Here is a 21,676-nt window from a genome sequence, read left to right as displayed (position 1 = left end):
TAGGAAGAAAATAAGTGATGTGAAAGGTTGAAGAATTGTTCCTCTTTCTCTCATTTGTGCAGAAGCAGAAAAAATAAGAAGAGGTATTTTGAGACCAGATATTAGCAAGAATTCCTAATCTGACAGTCACAGCATGCAAGGACAATGTAAGTATTAGCTGAGACTCTGATCTTTCCATTTCCAGGTTTACTTGAATTATCAAAGAGAAACTTAAAATATGGCTGAGTATTCATATTTGTGTGGATGTCTTTCATGGAAGAGGCAAAAACAAAGATGTGCTATGAATGATAAACTGGGGATTTGTTCAGATCTTGGACAGATACCATTTTCTTTTAATTTATTTATTTTATTCCAATTTGTTAAATATGACAGTAGAATGCATTACACTTGATATAACACATATAGAGCACAATTTTTCATATCTCAAAGTATATTCATACAATTTGTGTCTTCCTACATGTAATTAGGTTAATAATGTCCATCTTATTCCAACATCTTTCCTACCCCCATCTCCCTCCCTCCCCCTCCCACCCCTTTACTGTATCTAGAGTTCACATAATCCTCCCATGCTCTCCCTCTTAACCCCACTATGAATAAGCCTCCTTATATCAGAGAAAACATTCGGCATTTGGTTTTTTGGGATTGGCTAACTTCACTTAGCATTATATTCCCCAGCTCCATCCATTTACCTGCAAATGCCATAATTTTATTCTCTTTTATTGCTGAATAATATTCCATTGTATATATATACCACAGTTTCTTTATCCATTCATCAGCTGAAGGGCATCTAAGTTGGTTCCACAGTTTAGCTATTGTGAATTGTGCTGCAATAGACATTGATGTGGCTGTGTCCCTGCAGTATGCTGTTTTTAAGTCTTTTGGTTATGGACCGAGGAGAGGGATAGCTGGGTTAAATGATGGTTCCTTTCCCAGTTTTCCAAGGATTCTCCATACTGCTTTCTAGACTGGCTACATCAACTTGCAGTTCCACCAGCAATGTATGAGTGTACCTTTCCCCCCACATTTTCACCAACACTTCCATTTTTTTAAAAATCAAGAGTTAGAACTATTTATAAGTCTACACACATTTAGTAGCAAGTTCACTCACTTTCTAATAGATCACCAACAAAAATTCCAGTAAAATAAATATAATAAATCAAAAGATCTGACAATGTCAGTGAAATGAGCCATTCATTCATTCATTCACTCATTTGTTCATTTAAATAATTAGTCATTATTGGTACTGCGGTGCACTGAGCCAGACACAGATGACAGGGTGACAGAGAACTAAGATGAGAGAACTGTTCTTGTGATGCTTATGTTCTAGAAAGAGTCTTCTCAGACAAAAGACCAAATAATGCTAAACATATTTTTATAAACCATGCATTCACCCTGTCCTACATGGCTACTGCTTTAGCTCATTTTAGTTTTTCCAGATGGTATGTTTGGTCTGAGCTTCTCATTAAGGATTCTCTCCTTTCCCATACTTGTAGGTTGCTGGGTAATAAAACACACTTATATCACCAATTCACCTCCCTCTTCAACTCCCTTGCTCCCTGACACACACACACACACACACACACACACACACACACACACACATACACATACACACACACACACACACACACACACACAAAGTAAGAAAAGCAAAACTGGACCTTAGCAACTACGTAGGCAGGGAATTAAGGATTAACTTAAGCAATTTGGCTGGGGTGGGGGGCACGTGGGGGACTAAGTCCCCTAATTTCCAAATCAAGACACAGACATAGAAATCAAATTTGTATATTTGAAGTGTGATAAATGTGAATTCTACATCTATAGATGCTGGGGAATTCTTAAAATGTTGCCAAAATGTTGCAGATCAGAAGGGTTAATAACCATGTTAACCAGGACTGATATCTGCAAGATACATACCCCAGTACCTAGCACAAAGCACACAATATTACTTTCTTCTCCACTTGAATATGCAAAATAGTTTATATTATGGAAGGAAAGAAGAGGTGTATTCATTTCAAATATAGTATAATACAGTGCATATTAAGACTGAGTGAAAAATATAAGCCCCACATGTTCATTTGCCAAAGCACAGAGAATCTAAAAACATTTACTGAGCTATAATAAAGTGAATTAGTATTTTTATTAACAACTGTGTGTATGTATATATATTAAAGCACAATTTATAAAACTACCAGCTGATTTTCATTATTGTAACAAACAGCTTCTAAAAAACCTCCAGTATTATAACAAACCAATAGCTCTTCCATAAGTTTGTCAGTCTTATATTTGTATACTATTAGAATTTAATCATCATTATCTATCCAATAATAATAATAATAATAATAATAATAATAATAACAACAATAGTAATAATAATAAAACCAACCAATTGCCTTGAATGGCTTAAAACTCATGGTTCTTTAAACTAAATACATATACCTAAAGCTATGTAATCACATACTTGGCTGCTCATTATTTTAAATGAAATACCTAAGTAGATGAAAGCTGTGTTTTTAAAAATTTTTATTTTATTTTTTATGTCATTGATGGACCTTTATTTATTTATATGCAGTGCTGAGAATCAAACCCAGTGCCTCACACGTACTAGGCAAGTGCTTTGCCACTGAGCCACAAACCCAGCCCTTGAATGTTGTATTTTTAATATCAGCAGCTATAAAGAAAAGTTAATATACTGAGTCTCAAACACCATTCAGACTGGTGCCCTCAGAGGAGGGACCGTCCGGCTCACCTTCATTGTGGTACCCCATCTCTTTTACCCACAACACATCCAGACAAGACTCTTCCCACTGTATGTTATTTGTTAACCTTTTTGGTGTTTTCTGATTAATCTGTAGAGAACAATCTCTTAACATCATTAATACATGATTGGACACGAAACTACCATCTAGCTTATTTTGACATTATAAAAATTAGCATAGCTCCTATTGGATAAAACTTTTGAAAACATTTAAAGAACCCAACTTTTAAAAATGAAAAATCTAGTGGATTAACCACAGAGCACTTATTTAATTTATACCTCTGACTGGTCAATGGGGAACAAGTTACATTAGAATTTGCAACATCTACAGTTAAAAAATTAGTTCTTTGCCTATGGCTTCCTTTAAGATAATAATTTGTGCTGTAAGTTTTTTGTGCTTTTTGTCATAAGATGGCTATTTTCATATTCCTTCACAGTGACTTGGAAACACATGCCATCACCTTGAAGGTGTTATACACGTTATATAAGCAAGTTAAATAAGGGGTTACATAAACACAGTCATTATTCTTTTAAAATCAAATTTCCTTTTAGTACTACAATTATAACTTAATTTTCAGGTCAGTTTTTAAAGGAACTTAGACCACACAGGCAAGGTGGAAGTACTTACCCACCCTTTGTTCCCCTTGCTCAGAGGAAATTGATGCATATTTAGCTCAGATGAGGAGTCTAGAACACATACTTTACTGCAGCTCTGTAACTTGATGAAAGTATATCCCCTGGGTTCGCGTCTGCTGGTCTCAAAGCTCCTGAGTAGCGGGTGGAAATCTGCCAACATAATTGTAGTCCTGCTTCCTCAGTATCAAAGTGGTAAACAGACAATGAGACCCTTAATGATAGCTGAGCGGTTCAGTTGCAGAGGAACATGACTCCAGAAGATATGCCGAACAGGGCTTCTTGTCATTTATTTACTTTGATTTCATTTTAGAGGTATAAAGGAATTGCTAGAAATATTTTAGGCTGTAGCTAAAAGTTTCTATATAGACTCACTTTTCATACAAGTTTAGGACAGTAAGAAAATTGGACTACTGCTCTGTGAATGTTAACTTCACCAATACTGTTCACCTGTCTTATATGAGCTGCTTTTATGTTCGCAAATTACACAAAATATTTTCAAAGAAAAGTATCTGAAATACTTTAGAAACGTCTAAAGTAGTTTTTTCAAGCTTTTGGTTATTAGGCTTGTCTTTCTTCCAGTTACAGCTAATTTTAACACAGCAATACTATTTCAGTGATACTATTAAGCTTCATAGGATACTGGTGATAGTGATGATAGCAGTTAGTATTTATTCAGTACTTTATCCCTGCCTCTATGCTTTACATGGACTATTTCATAACATCTCCATATCTAGCTGTTGAACAGTGACAGTTAAGTATACTTCATGGCCGATTGAACCATGAGGTATAGAGAAGCTCAGGGAGCACAAAATCAGTGAGTGAATGTCAGTCAAGATTTCATTCTAAAGTCCAAGCTTTCAAATATTGTCTTCTACTGAAGTCAACACTAAGGTAAATTGACAAAAACCACAGCAATTTCATATAGGTCCTCAACACTAAATGAACACATCACCAGGCACACCCTACCACAACCTTCTCTGGGTATGGAGAGGTAGAAACGAGTAAAACAAAAAGGAAAAGATTATAGAACCCTTTAAGTATTTTAATACCCCAAAGTTAATTTTTTTTTTTTTTGCTAACTTTGAGCTACCTTGAGGTTAATTTTCAGTTAATTTTCAAGAACTAAGAGTAAATCATCTAGCTTTTACCTTAGGGACACAGTACACAATGTACAGAAAGGAATTAAGATTCGCAGTCACACAGACCAGCATACCAAATCTCATTTTATTTACTACGTGATTTAGACAAACTGTTAACCTCTCTCATTCTCAGTGTCCTCTGTATATAAAATGGGGATAAAATAGCTCCCTTATAAATCATTGCAAGTCACAGAGTGGGCTCTCAGTGTATGTACAGTATTGCTTAGAGGCTGGTAGACAGCAGACACTCAATGAAGGGTACCTACTATCCATCTGTCAATACTATATGAATAAATGTCTAGAAACCTTACATATTCCTATTGCCACAGAAATATGCCTATAAACACTCTACAAGGAGCCCTTTTGCAAGGGGTGAATCCACACACTAAGTGGCCATCTCTTTATCCAGTCAACCCAGTACCTGTGATCAGCGCCACCTTGTGAACTACACATCAGAATTGACTGAAAGAGCTGTCAATGTGAGTGGAGACAGATGTACCAGGTATACACAAATGGGAAAGCAATGGCAGTGGTGGCAACAGGATTCTGCATTCATCTGAACACCTGTGGTGGAGGATGCGTAGGAGATGTATGCTGTTGTCTTAATAAATCCATTCAATAATTATTTTTCTTTGCAGTAGCATAAAATATTAAAATCATTGAACCTAAAAGGCCATGGCTAGAAAGGTAGTAATCCAACTATTCACTCTACAACAATAATCTTGCCTTCACTGAAAGATAGCAGAAGAGCAATAACTGTAAGCTTCCATATAAGCTCTGCTAAAATTAAAGTAGAAAATTATAGAATTATTAGATAGAGAAAGTCTACATAGCACACCTGGGAAAACCTGAAGGGAAAAAACAAAGTAATCACAGTCTTGATTCTTCTTGCACAGAAATGGGAAGGTTATAACAAACCAACGTCTATAGCTCCATATTTATCGGTCTCTTTTTGGAAAACTTTCCTTATAAAAAATACCATTTGAATTCATCAAGGGCTCCATCAATAGCTGTGAAATAATGCAGTGATCTTGAATATGAAGGAGTAGAAATAAATAGCTTTTTAATTCCCATGGTTGTTTTTAGGCAGAACCAGAACCAGAACTAACTGGTAAACTCATTCCTTACACTGTATTTTTAAAATCTGACAGCAAACACAACCAATGGAAACCAGAGCAACAGAAATTACAAATAGCAAATAATGTGCACAAATATTAGTCCCTTTCAGGAGCAAAGGCTATAGAACACATAGAGTTAATTTAAAAGGCTGGAGAACAGTCCCTGTGAGTTGAAAAGAATATTAAATATAATTTGCGATTTTCCACAAGGATTTCACAATTACCCAGAATACAAAAAGATTTTCAGCATAATAATCATTCACAACATTTTGCTAACAAGACAAGCAAGAAAAATCTGTTAACCTTTATGTATGTACATTTGAGGCAGGATCAGACTATTTTAATCCCCCTTGCAAACTCAGAGCATGTACATGTATGGTATGTCTTATGTACTCATAAATATTTGACGAATGACAGAATGAATACATATTTGCTGTAATATCTACGGTGTCTAAGTTCCTGCTCAGGCATGATTCAATGACCATGAGATTAGATGCAAGTTGTAAAGAGTACAAAGGTGGCCCAGCCGATGCCTCAGCACCTCAAAGGGGTTTTAGAAATTTGTGCCAAGGTCTTGTGTGGCATGTACTTCATATTCAGTTAATTTTTTACCTTACACTTGTGAAGTTAGGGCTTTCCACTTTATTATTCTATTTCAAATATTGTTTCAAAGACACACACACACAAAATTAAATTACAAATACAACCTTAAAAGTCCCATGTACATATTCATTGCAGAAATTTTGGGGGGAAAACAGTAAAAAAGAAGACCTTAAAATCATCTTCAATAAAGCAATAAACTTAATATCTTGGTATATTTTTTCATCTTTTTTTTTGAACACATATAAACACTCAATTCTTTAAAAAATTTTTTTTTGTTTTAGGTTGACACAATATCTTTATTTTATATTTATGTGGTGCTGAGGATCGAACCCAGTGCCTTATGTATACTAGGCAAGCACTCTACCACTGAGCCACAACCTCAACCCCATACTCAATTCTTAAAAATAAAACTGGAATTATACTATTTTTCAATTTAATAAACTTTTAAAAAATTAACAATATATAATTTTCCCCACAGCATTAAATAATCTTCAAAAACACTTCTAGCAGTTATGCAATATTTCACGGCACAGTTATGATAGAGGTTATTTAAACATCTCTGTTGAACATTAGACAACTTCTAATTTTTTACTACTAGAAGACTACTTTGATAAAAATTTCTACACAGAAATATTTACATGTGTCTTTAATTATGTTCTAGAATATAATTTTTAGAGGCTGATTTAGTTGTTTGATGTATGATATTACTTTATTAAAGACTTAGACACATTGCTAAATCTCCCTTCAAAAAAGCAAAATCAATTAAAATGCTTAGCAGTTGCACATGAACTGCTCATTTCCCTGAAACCACACCAATGCTGGTTATAATAAATTTTACAAAATTATATCTTTATTGGATTTGAGGTAAAGAAGTCTGGCACTTGACATATGAAATACACAATATTCTAAGAAGTTTCCCTTTAGCTGTATGAGAGTATTTTATAGTCTAAGAGGAAAGTAAAATTTTCTATTTGTTTCAGTTAAAAATAAAATTTTTAAAAAAAGTAGTTTTATAGACTTTTGGTCCTGTAATGTTTTTATAGTCCTAATGAAACACCTACAAATGTATTCTGTAAAAGCAATATTTCCAAACCCCAGTGAATAACGGTCTCCTGGGCACTTCTGTAATGAAGATTCTCAGGCCTCATCAACAACCTACAGAATGAGAGACCCTCTGGGGTTCATTATCAGATTATACTGTGGTTCCATCCACTTGGTGTTATGCCTGAGAATCTAATAGGCTAACTATTAATCTTGAATCCAAGAAACAGATTTGTTCCTATAAAAATGCTCCTCCAAACTAACCTAGTACAAGGTGAAGAACTGATACAGGCAGGCTTAGAGAGCCAAAGGACACTGTCTAGCACACCAGTGAAAGCAATGAATAGATTCTCACACCAGAATGATGCAATGAGCATCTTAGTGCCAGGTGGCAAATTTCTTTCCAGTGGTCTCAATTTTAGCACATTCGACATGCACTGAACACATACTGTAAACACCCAGCGACAGGGATCCTCAAATGATAGGGAAAACAAAGAAAGCTGTGGGGTGCTCATTGCCTTTAATGAAAAAGGGTTATAGAAGTTTTCAGTAAACAAATGATCAACACTTCTCATTCCAAAAGCAATACATGTAGTAAAAAACACAGAAAATTCAGAAAAGCACAGATAACATAAAATTCACATATGATACCAGCACTCCATGATAATTATAAACATTTTGGTCTACATGCCATTTGGTTTGTAGTTTCCCAGGTCAATGAGCTTATGAAAAATCACTATCATTGCTATGGGAAAAATGAGGAGGCAAACATAACTCAGAAGTGATTGACAAATGCTGACTTACGAAGTTCACTTACGAGTACACAGAAGGCTCTCCCCTGGACATCAAACTTGACTAGGTTTACAACAGATCAACCAATGGAAAGCCCAAGAATAGGAGCTCCAAAAACAGGGCTCTAGGGAACAAATCCTATCTTCACTGCTCAGTAGCTATGGGCAAGATATTTCACCTCTTTTGGCTATAGTTTAGTTCTCTGAAAAAGGTGCAGAGAGTGCCAACTTTTCATAGTGAGTGTTAATGAAATATTAGATGTTGCTGGTATTGTACTATCAGCTTGTTCATGAACATTGCCATTTAATATTTAGACTTCTCAGAATACCCAATTTGAAAAATGCATCTAAATCACAAAATGTCACAGTGTGAAATTTTGCCATCAGTTGTTATTTTCCTATTGACATTGAATCCAAGTCCTAAAAAGTTAGTTCCATGGAATAGATAGGATCTCAAAAAGATTAAACTGAAATCAGAAGCAACTCAAGAACTTAAAAATACTTGGAACCAAAAGATTTAGATTTTCAGATCAGGTCAGTATTTTTATGACAGCTGGGTTCAGGGTCAACCTGCAAACATGCAGGTCCACTGGAATTCTATATAGTATGAAGAATTTAAGTTCTATTGCTCCTCACCAATAAGATTGGAGGTGATTTAAATTGGAGGTTAGGTATCAAATCAAAGATGCTTGAATTTTTTTCTCTAAAAATTAGAACCTGTTTTTAATTTGAGAGAACATTATATTTCACACAATGCAAAGATGGAAATAAGTTTCAGATTCAGCAGAGAGAGACCCTGTTTCAGAGCAGCAATTTGGTAATTTCATTTAACAAAGCTATTTGAAGATGATGCTCCGGGGGCATCATCCCACTCAGTTCACAGATATGCTGAGAGATATATTTAAACTGTTTGTCATAAAAACTTGTCATGAAAATCTTGTTCATAAGGTATAGATGGTAACAAGGAACATTTTTTACTCTCTGGTTTTCGAGGCACAGTTTCTCTTATAATGCAAATGGCATGTACAGAAGATGCTGCTGTTATCAGACCAGGTGATCCTGTTACCAGTCAGGTTACGCCAGCCGACAGTCCCATGGAATCCCTTCTTGGGATAGCCTTCACATGCTATCAGTGGGCATTAACTGAATAGGCCACTGTTGGTTTTGAAATGAGTTGCTCTTGATCAGATATAGGAAAAATTCTGGATACCCACTTACTCAAAATCTTCTGTAATTGTTAAGGACTGATCATGATACTGGATTAAAAACTGGCAAGAAGATTAATCACCAAAATTAATCTTATTTATAATTTTTTTTCCTTAAAATATACTTTATTTTATGATCTCTGAGCTTCAGCAAACTCTAAATAATTATAAAGAATGGCTGGCATTTCTCTTTTGATTTATGTAACAAAAAAGACTGACTCAAGGATTTATAAGACCTAATCTGGTGGCACTGTGATAATTCACTCAGAGTAGGCGCCATCATCTAGAAATTATGCATTCCAATCCCTACATTCATAGTGCCACTGCATCTGATTTTCTGGTATGTCTCAATGATAATACAAATAAAAAATAATAATTGCTTCAAATGCAAGTCTTGTTTTTCAAAATGCAAATTTTTGGACCTGAACTCAGAACTCCTGAAATTGTCTTCACAGGGTGATCTCAGGCATTATATTTTTAAAAAAATTCTCCAAAATATGAAAGTATAAAAATAATCATAAAAACAAAATGCAGTCAAGGGGTCACAAACATAATGACCCTATTATAAACCATTACCATAAGATAAGTACCATGATTGACTAGGCAACAATAACCCCAGTTTTAAAAATAGATAACCTCCCACTCTTACCAATATTCTTCACATATGTGCAGAATGCTCCCAAATCTTTGCTTTTGTCTGACACCATTTCCTTCACACACCTCAGTCATTTGTCCCCCCACCCCCCACCCACACACACTGTCAGGCAGGTGGAAGAGTCTGAGCTATCAGCTCCCTTCTGCGACCTGGGGATAATCCTTCTACTCCCCCAATCCAGCACTGTGAGACTTGGAACTCTCTGCTCTACCACTTTCCCTTCTTGCTGTCATCTCTTGATTGCATGATAATTCCTCCACAGCTATCCAGGCATCTGGAGCCTGGTTTATAATCTCCCCTCCATGCCAACTCTTCATTCACTTATTCAAATGCATGCTCACCATACACACAGCATGAGTACAAGGGGCTAGGGATACATTATTGAATAAATAAAACCTTGTTTTCGTGGAACTTACTTACATTCTCAGTAAGTAAGACATAAACAGAGAAAGAAATATATAACCAGAGATATACCATACCAGTGGTGATTAGTGCTTTGAGTAAAATAAACTCAGCAAAGCAGATAGTGAGTGATGAGGACATTTAGGGAGAGCAGGGCAGGCTTCCCAAAGAGAGTACATTTGAAAACTTGCTTAAGTGTATGGGCAAGCCAGGGATGGCTGGAGGAAAACCAAGCTAGGAGAGGGGAGCAAAAATGCAAAGGTCCTGAGGTGGGAACATGTTTGGCATATCTGAGGAGCATATTGGAGAGAGCCAACTGAAAGGGAACATGGGAATCAGAGTTAGGCAAACCAGGTTAGAAATGACAGCAGTCAACAATTCAGTTATTATTTGGAGACAGATGGGAAGTTACTGGAGGCTTTGTACAGAGAAGTAGTTTGATCTGACTTAACATTTTGAAAGGAATATTCTGCTCCATAAAAAATGATCTGCATGTTGGGCAAGGGTAGAAGCAGGGAGACCAGGTAGAAAACTACAGCAATAGTACAGGTGAAAAATTATGGTGGCTCAGAGCAGGGTGGTAGGGGAGGAGGTGGTATGGAGCAGTAAGAATCTGGGTATATCCTGAAGATAAAATCTATAGGATTTTCTGGTGGTTTGGAAACAGACTGTGAAATATATAAACAAAGGATGATTCCTGGGCTTGGGGGCACACCAACTGAAAGAACAGAGTTGTCATTTATTGAGAGTGAAAACTGGAAGGGAGCAGACAGGAGAGGAAAACTAAGAGTTCAATCTTAGACACATTAAGTGTGAGATGTCTTCCTAACACCCAAGTGGAGATTTCCCTGGATAAGTTAAATATTACCATGATGGATCTACTGACATCCAGGATCAGGGTTCACAAGTCCAAATGTTTTATGGACCCAGGTAGTCAACATAAATAAGCATTGAAATCAATAAGGACAGGTGAGAACTGTGGCCTATCAGAAAGTAAATTACTGATGTAGCCCAGACTTGTACTGCCCATTAAGGATATGGGCTGCAGGCCCTTAGGTTCTTTCAATTTTTTTATTGCTTCTTTTTAGTTATATAAACATTAGGATTCATTTTGACATAATTATAAAAGTATAAAATGTAATTTGCTCTAATTCAGTCCCCAGTACTTTCTCTTGCCCTCTCCTCCCCCCTCCCCATGTCCTTCCATCCACTCTACTGATCTTTATTTTAGTTTTTAGTAGCAAGAAAAATCTGGATTTTTAACAACCAAATCTTAGAGGAAAAAAAAAAGGTTTCATAATCTACTAAATTCTAGAAGAGTTCAATTAAAGAAAGGTCTTACTTCAGCACTTATCATTGTCCTTAATTTTTTAATGCACATTACAAAAGAGATTTTGTTTAGCGTTTTTCAATCTACTTGACAGGAGAACTCTTCATACCTCTGAAGAGATGTGACTTGGTAATGACTTTGGGGAATGCTAGCTTAAGGGTAAGTACTAGAGGTCTAATCAGCTCCTTCATAACCTCTTTGAAGATTTCATGGTGTATATATTTATTGTGGCTTGTAAGTCATTTGATCACACACACACAATTTTGTTAGATGTCCTAACATTTATGTTTAGACTTGAGTAAACCATAAGTGGAACAATTACTGACGTCTTCTAGCTTGTTAAATGCTAAGTGGAGTCTTGACCCTATCACTGGTGAAGAAACATTTAGTGAAATCACAGGGGCACTGAGTCACTTCATGTCCCAACTTCTCTTCCTTTTTCCGCTGCTGTGTTAAGTAACTTAGCAGGAAGGATAGCCAACCACTACTGTGCACAGATGTTCTTTGTTTTATTTATCCATGAGGAAGGAAGAAGAGAGGACAAATAAATCTGGAATGGAAATTTTGCAATAAAAAGACATTGTTGCAGGTCTTTAAAAATATCCTCCAGGGTATATTAAAACAGTTGAGGTGCAGGGCTGGGGATACAGCTCAGTGGTAGAGCACATGCCTAGCACATACAAAGCTCTGGATTCAATCCCCAGCAACACACACACACACACACACACACACACACACACACATTGAGGTGCAAAAAAAGCTTGTCTCTGAAGAATAAGAGTATATAAGCTGTAAAAAAGAGCTCCCAAATAATTGAGGAGATCAATACATAAAAAGATGTGTAAACAATACAAAAATGTCAAATCTCCTGAAAAGGTTCTATGGAAGTTCAGAAAAGGGAGAAGGTAATGTGAGTTTGAGTGGCAAGTGGAAGTATCACATGAGCTGGTCCTTGATGCAGAGGGAGGCATCAAGCAGCCAGAAGGGCAGTGGGAATTCCATGAAGGAAGGACATGGCAGAGATGGAGATGGGACAGGCTCAAGAACCATGAGCAGACAAAATTGTGCCGGTTAGGGGGAAAATGGGATATAAGACTGGACCAGATCATGGTGGTCATGGGATACTTGTATAGGTAACTGTATAAATAATTATATATTTGAACATGAACCTGCCATATTCAGGAAATGTGAAATGATAAGATCAAGAGGGGATGGTGAGGCAAGAATGCTTGTAGACCCTGGGAAGGCATGATGAGTCTGGGCTCAGGAGCTGACAGTGGGAACAAAGGAAATGGTGATATAATAGAGGAAGAAAGGATCAATGGGAGAAGCAAAGGAGAAAGATACAGCATTGATCCACAGCACATCACAGGATCACCTGGAGCTCAGTAAGTTCATCCTGAGTTTTAGGTAGTGATTGAGGCAGAGAAAGAAAAACAGAACTGTAATTATTCTTTCTTATTATTCTCCTCCTTGGGGGAAATGGGCAGATACAAAACAGGAGTCAGGAAGGAACCAGAAGAGAAAGTATTTGAGAGAGTTTCCAGCTGCTGAGACAAACAGGAAAGAAAGTAAATTTTCTCCTTAAAAAAAAAAAACTATTTGCACACTGTCTTTTGTCTAAATTTAGGATAATAAATTAAGGGCTACTTTCTTTCCCATCCCATCCTCAAACTTTCCACTCACAAGCACTCAGGAGTCACACATTCCATGTTTGTGCTCCCTTTGGCAGACAAAAGTCTTGGTTCTTCCTCCTGTTTTGTATGGTGACCCTGGAGCAGGTGCAACAGGCAGATCAATAACAGCAGCCATCAGTCTTTTCCATTTACGAGGTCTCCAGGGTGAGCTGCATCAATTATTTTCTTCCTGTAGCAGCCAGGAAGATCATGCTGCTTAAAAAGCCTCTCAATGTATATGACCAGGACAAGGGAAAAATGGAGAAGGCATAACAAGAAAGAACAGGGTGAAGGGTCGACTGGATTTGCAAACCTAGAAAACGTCTTAATATGCAGTGGCTATTTAATATACAAGTGTTTTCAATTCATGATACTCTAACTTTCTTTGGCTCTACAAATGCAGTGTAATAACTAATATAACTATGTGTAATCACAGATTCAGTTAATGCTACAATTGCTTCTAAGTAACAGAATACAGGTGTCCTCTGAGCTCAGCAACAAAAGACACCACTGTCATAAATGCCCCAAGACTCCGTAGTAGAAATAACTGCCTTAGCACTTCTGAAAGATATAAAGAATCTCCAATGCTTACAGTTTCTCCTGGAACTTCTTTCTAGCCATGGAAGGAGGAGTGCTGGGAGGGTTTGAAACTGACAGCTACTTTAACAGCACCCCCACATGCATTCCCACTATCTAGAGGAATGAATTCACATCTGAACTGGTTATACAAAATCCACATATACAATGGACTATTAGTAACTGATACAGACACTTCTAGAAAATATGCTTTGAACATGTAAATTGGGATGGGGATTAGAGATTCTGCAAGAATATTCACTAACTGAAAGTTGTCCTGATGGAAAGTTTTCATAAAATGTTAACTTGAATTTCTAGTTACACAACTAAAATACTCTCACAAGACAATAATGGAAAATATTTATTCTCGGATCTGTGCCAGCTAAAACAACACTGTTGTGACAATGAACAGAATTCATAGGATCAATCCCCATAAAACCCTGGCAGCAGAGAAGTCATGAAAATAGTAATGAAATGACTCTGTAAATAAAAATAACCTAAGCAATTGCCTCAAATGGGACAAAGGATGTTTTCTACCATAATCAAGCAAGGACAGTTTACTTTCTCTGTTGTCTTTAAAAATTGTTGCATTCTCATTGACTGATATTACAATTTCATTTGTAACCAAATTCCTGAATCTACCAGATTCCATAGAACACCAAACAGAGGTTAGAACTTGGCAGACAGTGAGAGCTTTAGAGAAAGAGGTCATCTGTGGGTTCATAGAGCCTCTTCCACCTTCAAGATTGAAGAAAGAGAGCAAATAGCAAGATCTCTGTGAAGGTATAGACAACAAGAAGACAACAGAGGGCCTCCTAGGGGCTCTGTAGTCTGCATTCTAAAAAAAGGGTCTTTTTTTTTTTTGATTGTTGTTTTCTTTTTTTTTTATTGGTTGTTCACAACATTACAAAGCTCTTGACATATCATATTTCATACATTAGATTGAAGTGGGTTATGAACCCCCAATTTTACCCCAAATGCAGATTGCAGAATCATGTCGGTTACACATCCACAATTTTACATAATGCCCTATTAGTAATTGTTGTATTCTGCTACCTTTCCTATCCCCTACTATCCCCCCTCCCCTCCCCTCCCATCTTCTCTCTCTACCCCATCTACTGTAATTCATTTCTCTCCTTGTTTATTTTCCCATTCCCCTCACAACCTCTTATATGTAATTTTGTATAGCAATGAGGGTCTCCCTTCATTTCCATGCAATTTCCCTTTAAAAAAAGGGTCTTAAATGACAAAAAGCAAGAGAAGGAGCTTCATGACATCATCAGACGTATTCATAGAAAACAATGAGTTTCTTGTGGAATGAAAGACTTCACAAAAAATTTGGAATTAATCAGCAATCCCATCCAATCCTAAGGATAGTATACTTATATAAAACAACAAAATGCACTTTCTAGTCTTCTCTTACCTGCCTACTGTCCCTCTGGGAGGATGTTGAAGAGGAGGCACTTCTATGGGTTGGAGTGGATGTTTTATGAGCAGGCGACACACCCTTCTCGTCTGAACTCATCGCTGCAGTTAGAGTCTAGTTACTTGAGATCATCCCAATCTTCCTTCAGATTCACAAAAAAGCAGGTGATTTTTCAGCTTCATTCCATTTCATGAAGCATGGTTGACTAGGAGACAGCAGGCAAATACTGAGGTTGTCCAAACCACCTGAAAGCACAACAAAGTTTCATTAAGTAATTAAAAAAAATAAATTTAAATCACTACAATTAGTAAAAATATTCTGTATTAGTAAGAGAAAGAACTTTGACGCAATAGGAAATAGGATTTTAAGGTGGAGGATAAAAGTGTTCATTGTAATGAAGGCCTGTCAACAAGGAAATGGGAATAAATTATTCTGCTAAAGTCACATTCTTCTCTTCCATTCTCTTTAAGGCAGATTATAATTTTTATATTCTAGACCCTACTGCCAAAGTACACCAGCTTCTTCCTCAGTAATTTTAATGACTTTACAGAATAGATTATAATAGCTCAGTCCATTTTGTGTTTTGTTTAGTTTGGCCATATCATATATGTCACAGTTAAATCCAACACAAAACAGTCATTTATAAAGGGGTTGATACATTATGTGCCTACTCTGATTCAGCATTTGTGAAAGACAAATGCACATTATATAGTTTGAATGTTGTATGTCTCTCAAAAGCACATGTGTTACAGGTTTTGGTCCTCAGGATGGCACTAGAGGAGATGGTAGAACCTGTAGGAGGTGGGACCTCATGAGAGGTCCTTAGGTCATTGCAGACATGCCCTTCTTCTTTCTCTTTTGCTTCCTGACCATGAGGTTAAGCACTTTGTTCAGCCATATGCATCCCCACCAGAGGATTAAAAGCAATAGGTCTGACTGATCGTGGATGGGAACCTAACACTATGAGCCAAAACAAACCTTTTTCCTTTATAGGTTAAGTTTCTGGTGTATTTTGTTTTAATGATGGGAAAATGACTAACACAACACATATCCACAGATATTTGTACTTCAAAACTACAGCATGGCTACCTGTGACTCTCAAACAAATTGCTCACAAGTATCTACAGATTGAAATCAGAGCTGAGATCCAAAGGATGAGTTAAGTAGGTACCTGGTTGTCCAGCATGGCACAATCAAGGAATGAGTGGTTGCCAGTGTGGTTACAGCACACTGATATGATGGTGATGTGATGGTCAATGGCAGGTGAAGGTCAGTCCTGCAGGGCCCTGGCAGCCTTGGTGGCTGTTATGAGCTGAGTGTGTCCCCCAAAGTGCCTGTGTTGGACCTAATCCCCAAGGCAACAGTACTGAAAGGTGGTACCTAAAAGGAGGTATTCAGGCCATGAGGACTCTGTTGTCATGAATGGATTTAATGGCACTATGAAAAGGGTTTGTGGGAATGGGTCCTTTTATTTATTTATTTATTTTTCTCTTCTATTGTGAGGACATGGCATTTTCCCTTCCAGAGGACACAATGTTCAAGGTGCCATCTTGGAAGCAAAGAGTCTGGGTCCTAACCTGCCAGTACCTTATTCTTGGACTTTCCAGCCTCTGGGGCAGTGAAAAAGAAATCTGTGTTCTTTATAAGTTACCCAGTTATGGTTACTCTGTTATTGCAATGCCAACGGACAAAAATATCAGCATTTTCTAAAAATATTTTTTTTAGTTGTAGATGGACACAATAACTTTATTTTATTTATTTATTTTTATGTGGTGCTGAGGATTGAACCTAGTGCCTCAGACATCTGAGGCAAATGAGCTATCACTGAGCTACAACCCTAGTCCCAACATCAGCATTTTAAGTACCATAAACAGAAGCAGCATAAGGGGTATGGCATATCCAGATTTATGTTAGTAAAAGATTACTTTGGCAACCATAAGGAAAATGAAATTGAGGAAGTCTCAAACCAAGAGATTATGGATTAGAGTAGATGAAGGAAACTCAACACCGAGTCCTTCACACCGTGACTGACAGGGCAGAGGGGAAAAGGAGCGCCACTGACTGTCACATTACTGGTATCCTAAGCAAGAAATAGTCAAAAGAAATATAGGATTGACAGGAAGGCCAAGAGTATGCTTTCAGGCATGCTGAGTTTGAGACATCACGAAGGGCTTCAAACGGAGATGAATACCTGGAAACATAGGTCTACAGTTCAGAGAAATCTAGGCTGGAGACATAAATGTTTAATAGAGCATGTTCATGATACAAATATATCCAGTGATTTATGTGTAAACATGTTCATTATTCATGTGCAAATAAATTTAATTTCATACAGGTCTATAGTTTCAGATTTTTAAAATGTGAAACATTATGTTAATGGATTATGTGATCTTGAATGTGTTAATCTGGGTTTTAATGATTACCTGGTTTTAGAGAATAATTAAAAGAACAATTCCAATAATTAAGAGGGAATTTTTATAAACTGGGAAAACTGGGCATTCTAATGACTAAAACTTGTAATCTTTTTTTTAACCTCTTTAATTCACTGTCAACACAGGAAAAATAAAAGCTACTTATCCTCCAAATTGGAGACTCTCTCTTAAACAAAACTAGCCTTTGGACCCGTAGAAATGTAAGGAGCTACAGAGCTCTTTTGGCTAGAGAAGAAACTTCATCTTGTGTGAGCAAAAAGCAGAAATAGGCCAACACTTGATAGATGATCACCTAATCTCTTTGTTTTATGAAGGCAGTCTAATGAATGTGAGTAAAGTTTCTGGAACCTAGATCTGGTGCCAAGAAACAGAAAGCAAGACACAACCAGATCCTTGATTTGAAGTACTTGGCTTTATGGTCCAAGACATTTTATAAGTAGATGTTGACACTTGAGCCAAAACTACAGTGGTTTTGTGATGTGTTCAAGTGCCCCCAAGGGATGAGGCTGAAACAACCCAACTCATTAAACTGTTATCCACTTGCAAGTAAATTCAATCCAAGCTACATTTCCTCTGCTGAACTTTTTTTTTTTTTTAAACTGCATCCAACTGCACTTGCCTCATTAATACCAATGCTAACACCATGATTTTTGTTTTTAATTTAACATGACATTTTCAGGGTAACTTGTTTATGATGAAAGGGCAACATTTTGGTCTAATTACAATTAGGAATATGTTGAATATTGTCAAAATGAAGAAAGAAAAAATGAGTAAATGAATTTAACTCATTCTAAGATTTGGTTTTAAGGTTACCATTGTTTCTATTAATTTGGGGTCTTTTTTTTTTTTAAACAAAAAGTGTTCTAAGAACCTAAGATTAAAAAGAAGGAGAAGAAGAGGAAGCAGCTAATATAAATTTGAATGATCTTTAAAGGTCATTCTATCCAATTATCAATCAAGTGTTTGATCACCTACTCTATTTCAAAATGCATTATAAAGTAAGCCTAAATCTGTTAGAAGTTTTCATCCACTCATTCCTTATTCCTAGAGTGAAGGAATTCTATAACATTAAAAAATACTTATTTCATCTCTGTTGAAGTACATTTTTACAACGTGCCTAACCAATCTTCTAAACCCAAGACCATATACTTTAAAGTCAACACCGACATAATTACTATACTCAGAAAGTATTGTGGCTGAAAATAACAGCAACGAGTCAAACACCTAATTTTTCTGTATCATTCTTCCTTCATGTCAGTGGGAACACCACAAGTCTTCTATGTGCTGTAACATTTGCATTTACATTGAGTGACATAAAACTCAGATTTATGACCCAGGTACCTAATGAGAGCAAAAAATGGTAGGGCAAACTTCTGGAACTTGTTGTTCATAGGCCTCGCAACTTACATGTGTTCAAAAAAAAAAAAAAAAAAAAAAAAAACATTTGAAACTGTGGACTCTGTAGCCTGGGCTAAGTTGTGATGTGGTCATAAAACAAGCCCCAACCCTCAGGGGCTTACAAAAAAGACTTATTTTCTGCCAATTTACTTGTCCTTTAGGTCAGCTGCAGACCTATTCAGGGTTCTTTTTATCCCAGGCATATGGAGCAGACCCCTCAAGAGCAAAGGACAAGAGCCACGGCAGAACCATGGGACAGTTTTTTGAAGCTTTTACTCGTAGGTAGAACATGTCACCTCCACCTGAGGTCAATAAGGCATGAAATTAGCCCTCTCAGTGGGAGAGGCCGTGGGTATTTGGGCATAATAGTATATAATATCTTATAAAAACCACAGGAAAAGATGAAAAATTCAGATGAAAATATTTGAATTGACTCTATCCAACACCCACAGATAACCTTTATTATCATTTTGGTTCTATTTAACAGAAGGAGAAGAATAACATAGATACATATCTGCAATATGATTTTTCAATCAATAATATATCACTGTTGGCTTTTCTTATAGCAAGGAAATATCAACATCTTTCTTAACCACTACAGATCAGGCCACTAAACAAAGATAGCACAAGATATATAGCCATTCTTTGATTGGAACATTCTAAGTTGTATTCAGTATATTTTGAAACAATGAGATTTATCACAGAAGAGTTCTTAAAAGTTATATATTCACTTTGATCATTATAACAATGGCCCTTCTTTGCTTTATTTGGTATCATTTGCTCCCTTTTTTGTTTGCAAGTGACTGATGACATTTCATCCTTTCACGTTCAGACTTTGTATCATTTTGTATTATATGTCTTTCCAGTCATGATCAGGGTGAGTTTTTAAAATATTTCTAATTTGAGAGAAGTTTTTCTAATTTTCACTTTATAATTTGCTTTATTATTTCACTTTATAATGTATAATCTACCTGGACAGCATACTGACTTTTCTTATGGTTTTACTGACTATAATATTTGCCAGTAATTTGAAATATATAATCCTCCTCTTAAAGTTCTATTTGTTTCTATAAATCATGATAGAGGTTCTAGCATGTCTGTAAGTGGTAGAGTAAAAAGTAAACTGAGATTTTTGTAGATTCCAGTCTTCTCTCTAATTTGGTGACTTCATAGGGGTCTTTGAAAACCACATTTGGATTCTAGATGCTAGATGCATTGGAGAGGAGCTGCTACCAATTTCCCTCATGGCCACCTGGAATCTGAAAGTGTAAGAACAATACTATATGAAAAGCACCACCTGAAAGACTGTAAAACATTTTTTTTTTTTTTTTGGTAAAGGCAGGTTCCTTTGCTTCAAGGGAAGCTAAGGTTTGCCATAATCAAAACTTGGCTAGGTTTTTCTCAGTTTGAGATAGAGCCTTTGTAAAGTTAGGGTCTAGCTGTCTACAATTTTAACACTAGAGGCTATGTTAGTATTTGAGTTTTTGATAGTTTGTCTTTTTCCAGTCTTTGAATGAATAACTCTTTATAGAGAATTTGAAGGAACAAGATGAGAAGATCTTAGATTCAAGCCACCCGAGGCAGGGCATTCCTATCAATTGATGGCATCAGTGTAAATATCACCCTCATACTGCAGAGTAAAAACAAAAAACAAAAAACAAAAGATCATTTTCCATCAAGATCACAAGAGCAATGAATTTTATTAATTCTTAAAAGAAGGGTATGGGAATCTTTCGCATATATGATCATTAACTCACAGGTGAGAAAAAAATTAAAATTAAAAGGGTAAATTTTAAGAAGATAAGCCAGAGAGTTCTACTCTTGTCTTCCAAACTGGAGAGGAGAGAGGCAAGAGGCACTGGGAAAACATCTGCCCTGTGGCAAGAGCTTTCTCAGAGCAAGTACATAGCCCAGTTTTTCTCTTTACTGTTTTCTTCAGTCGTGGCTTCTTAAGAACATCATGGACATGTCCCAATGTATCCCCAAAATACAAAGTCTTCCCTCCCAAAGCTGACCTCAGATATGATCAGTCATTTCTAAAACTAAGGAGGGAAATAGTACACAAAGACTCAAGTTCCCTGATTCTTGCTGACCAAGACTCTACTCCCTCCCCCTTCTTCTTAGACCCTTACTAAGTGAGTAAGAGAAACTACTTCCTTCATCACCCAGTTCTTTCTCCAGGGTGAATTTAAACAGGACAATTTGAATGCTAACCAAGTATAGTTGGGACAAATCATCTTTGGGCAAAGAGCAGATTTCACATAAAGAAAAGAACTACCTCTTCCCCATCACACATGTTAAATATCTATGAAAAGTTATTCCCCCAAAGGGGGACAGAAAATTCTTATGTGCAAAAGACAGAAGGCTTACTTGGAGTGTTGATCCTAAGTGAAAGAGGGAGGTAGCTTTAGAGTGCTTTACATTCTCCTGCTGTCCCTTAAAATGGAATCTTTTATTAGGAGATAAGACAGGTTCACATGCAATGGGAAC

At 36.6% G+C, this 21,676-nt stretch overlaps 1 protein-coding gene across 13 annotated transcripts in view; it reads right to left on the bottom strand.

Moving 5' to 3' along the window:
- Positions 1 to 21,676, bottom strand: part of OSBPL6 (oxysterol binding protein like 6) — a 204,386-nt gene that overhangs the window by 60,809 nt on the left and 121,901 nt on the right. For all 13 annotated transcript variants that reach the window (XM_081260893.1, XM_081260896.1, XM_081260888.1 and 10 more), the window contains one exon: positions 15,354 to 15,601. In XM_081260893.1, the coding sequence (XP_081117019.1) occupies positions 15,354 to 15,455 (102 nt within the window). In that variant the 5' untranslated portion in view covers positions 15,456 to 15,601. The remainder of the gene's footprint in view (positions 1 to 15,353; positions 15,602 to 21,676) is intronic.

Source organism: Spermophilus citellus, assembly GCF_964194105.1.
Source record: "Spermophilus citellus genome assembly, chromosome: 11".
NCBI lineage: Eukaryota > Metazoa > Chordata > Mammalia > Rodentia > Sciuridae > Spermophilus > Spermophilus citellus.
The sequence above is the reverse complement of the archived record's forward strand: the minus strand, read 5'-3'. Positions and strand labels throughout refer to the sequence as shown.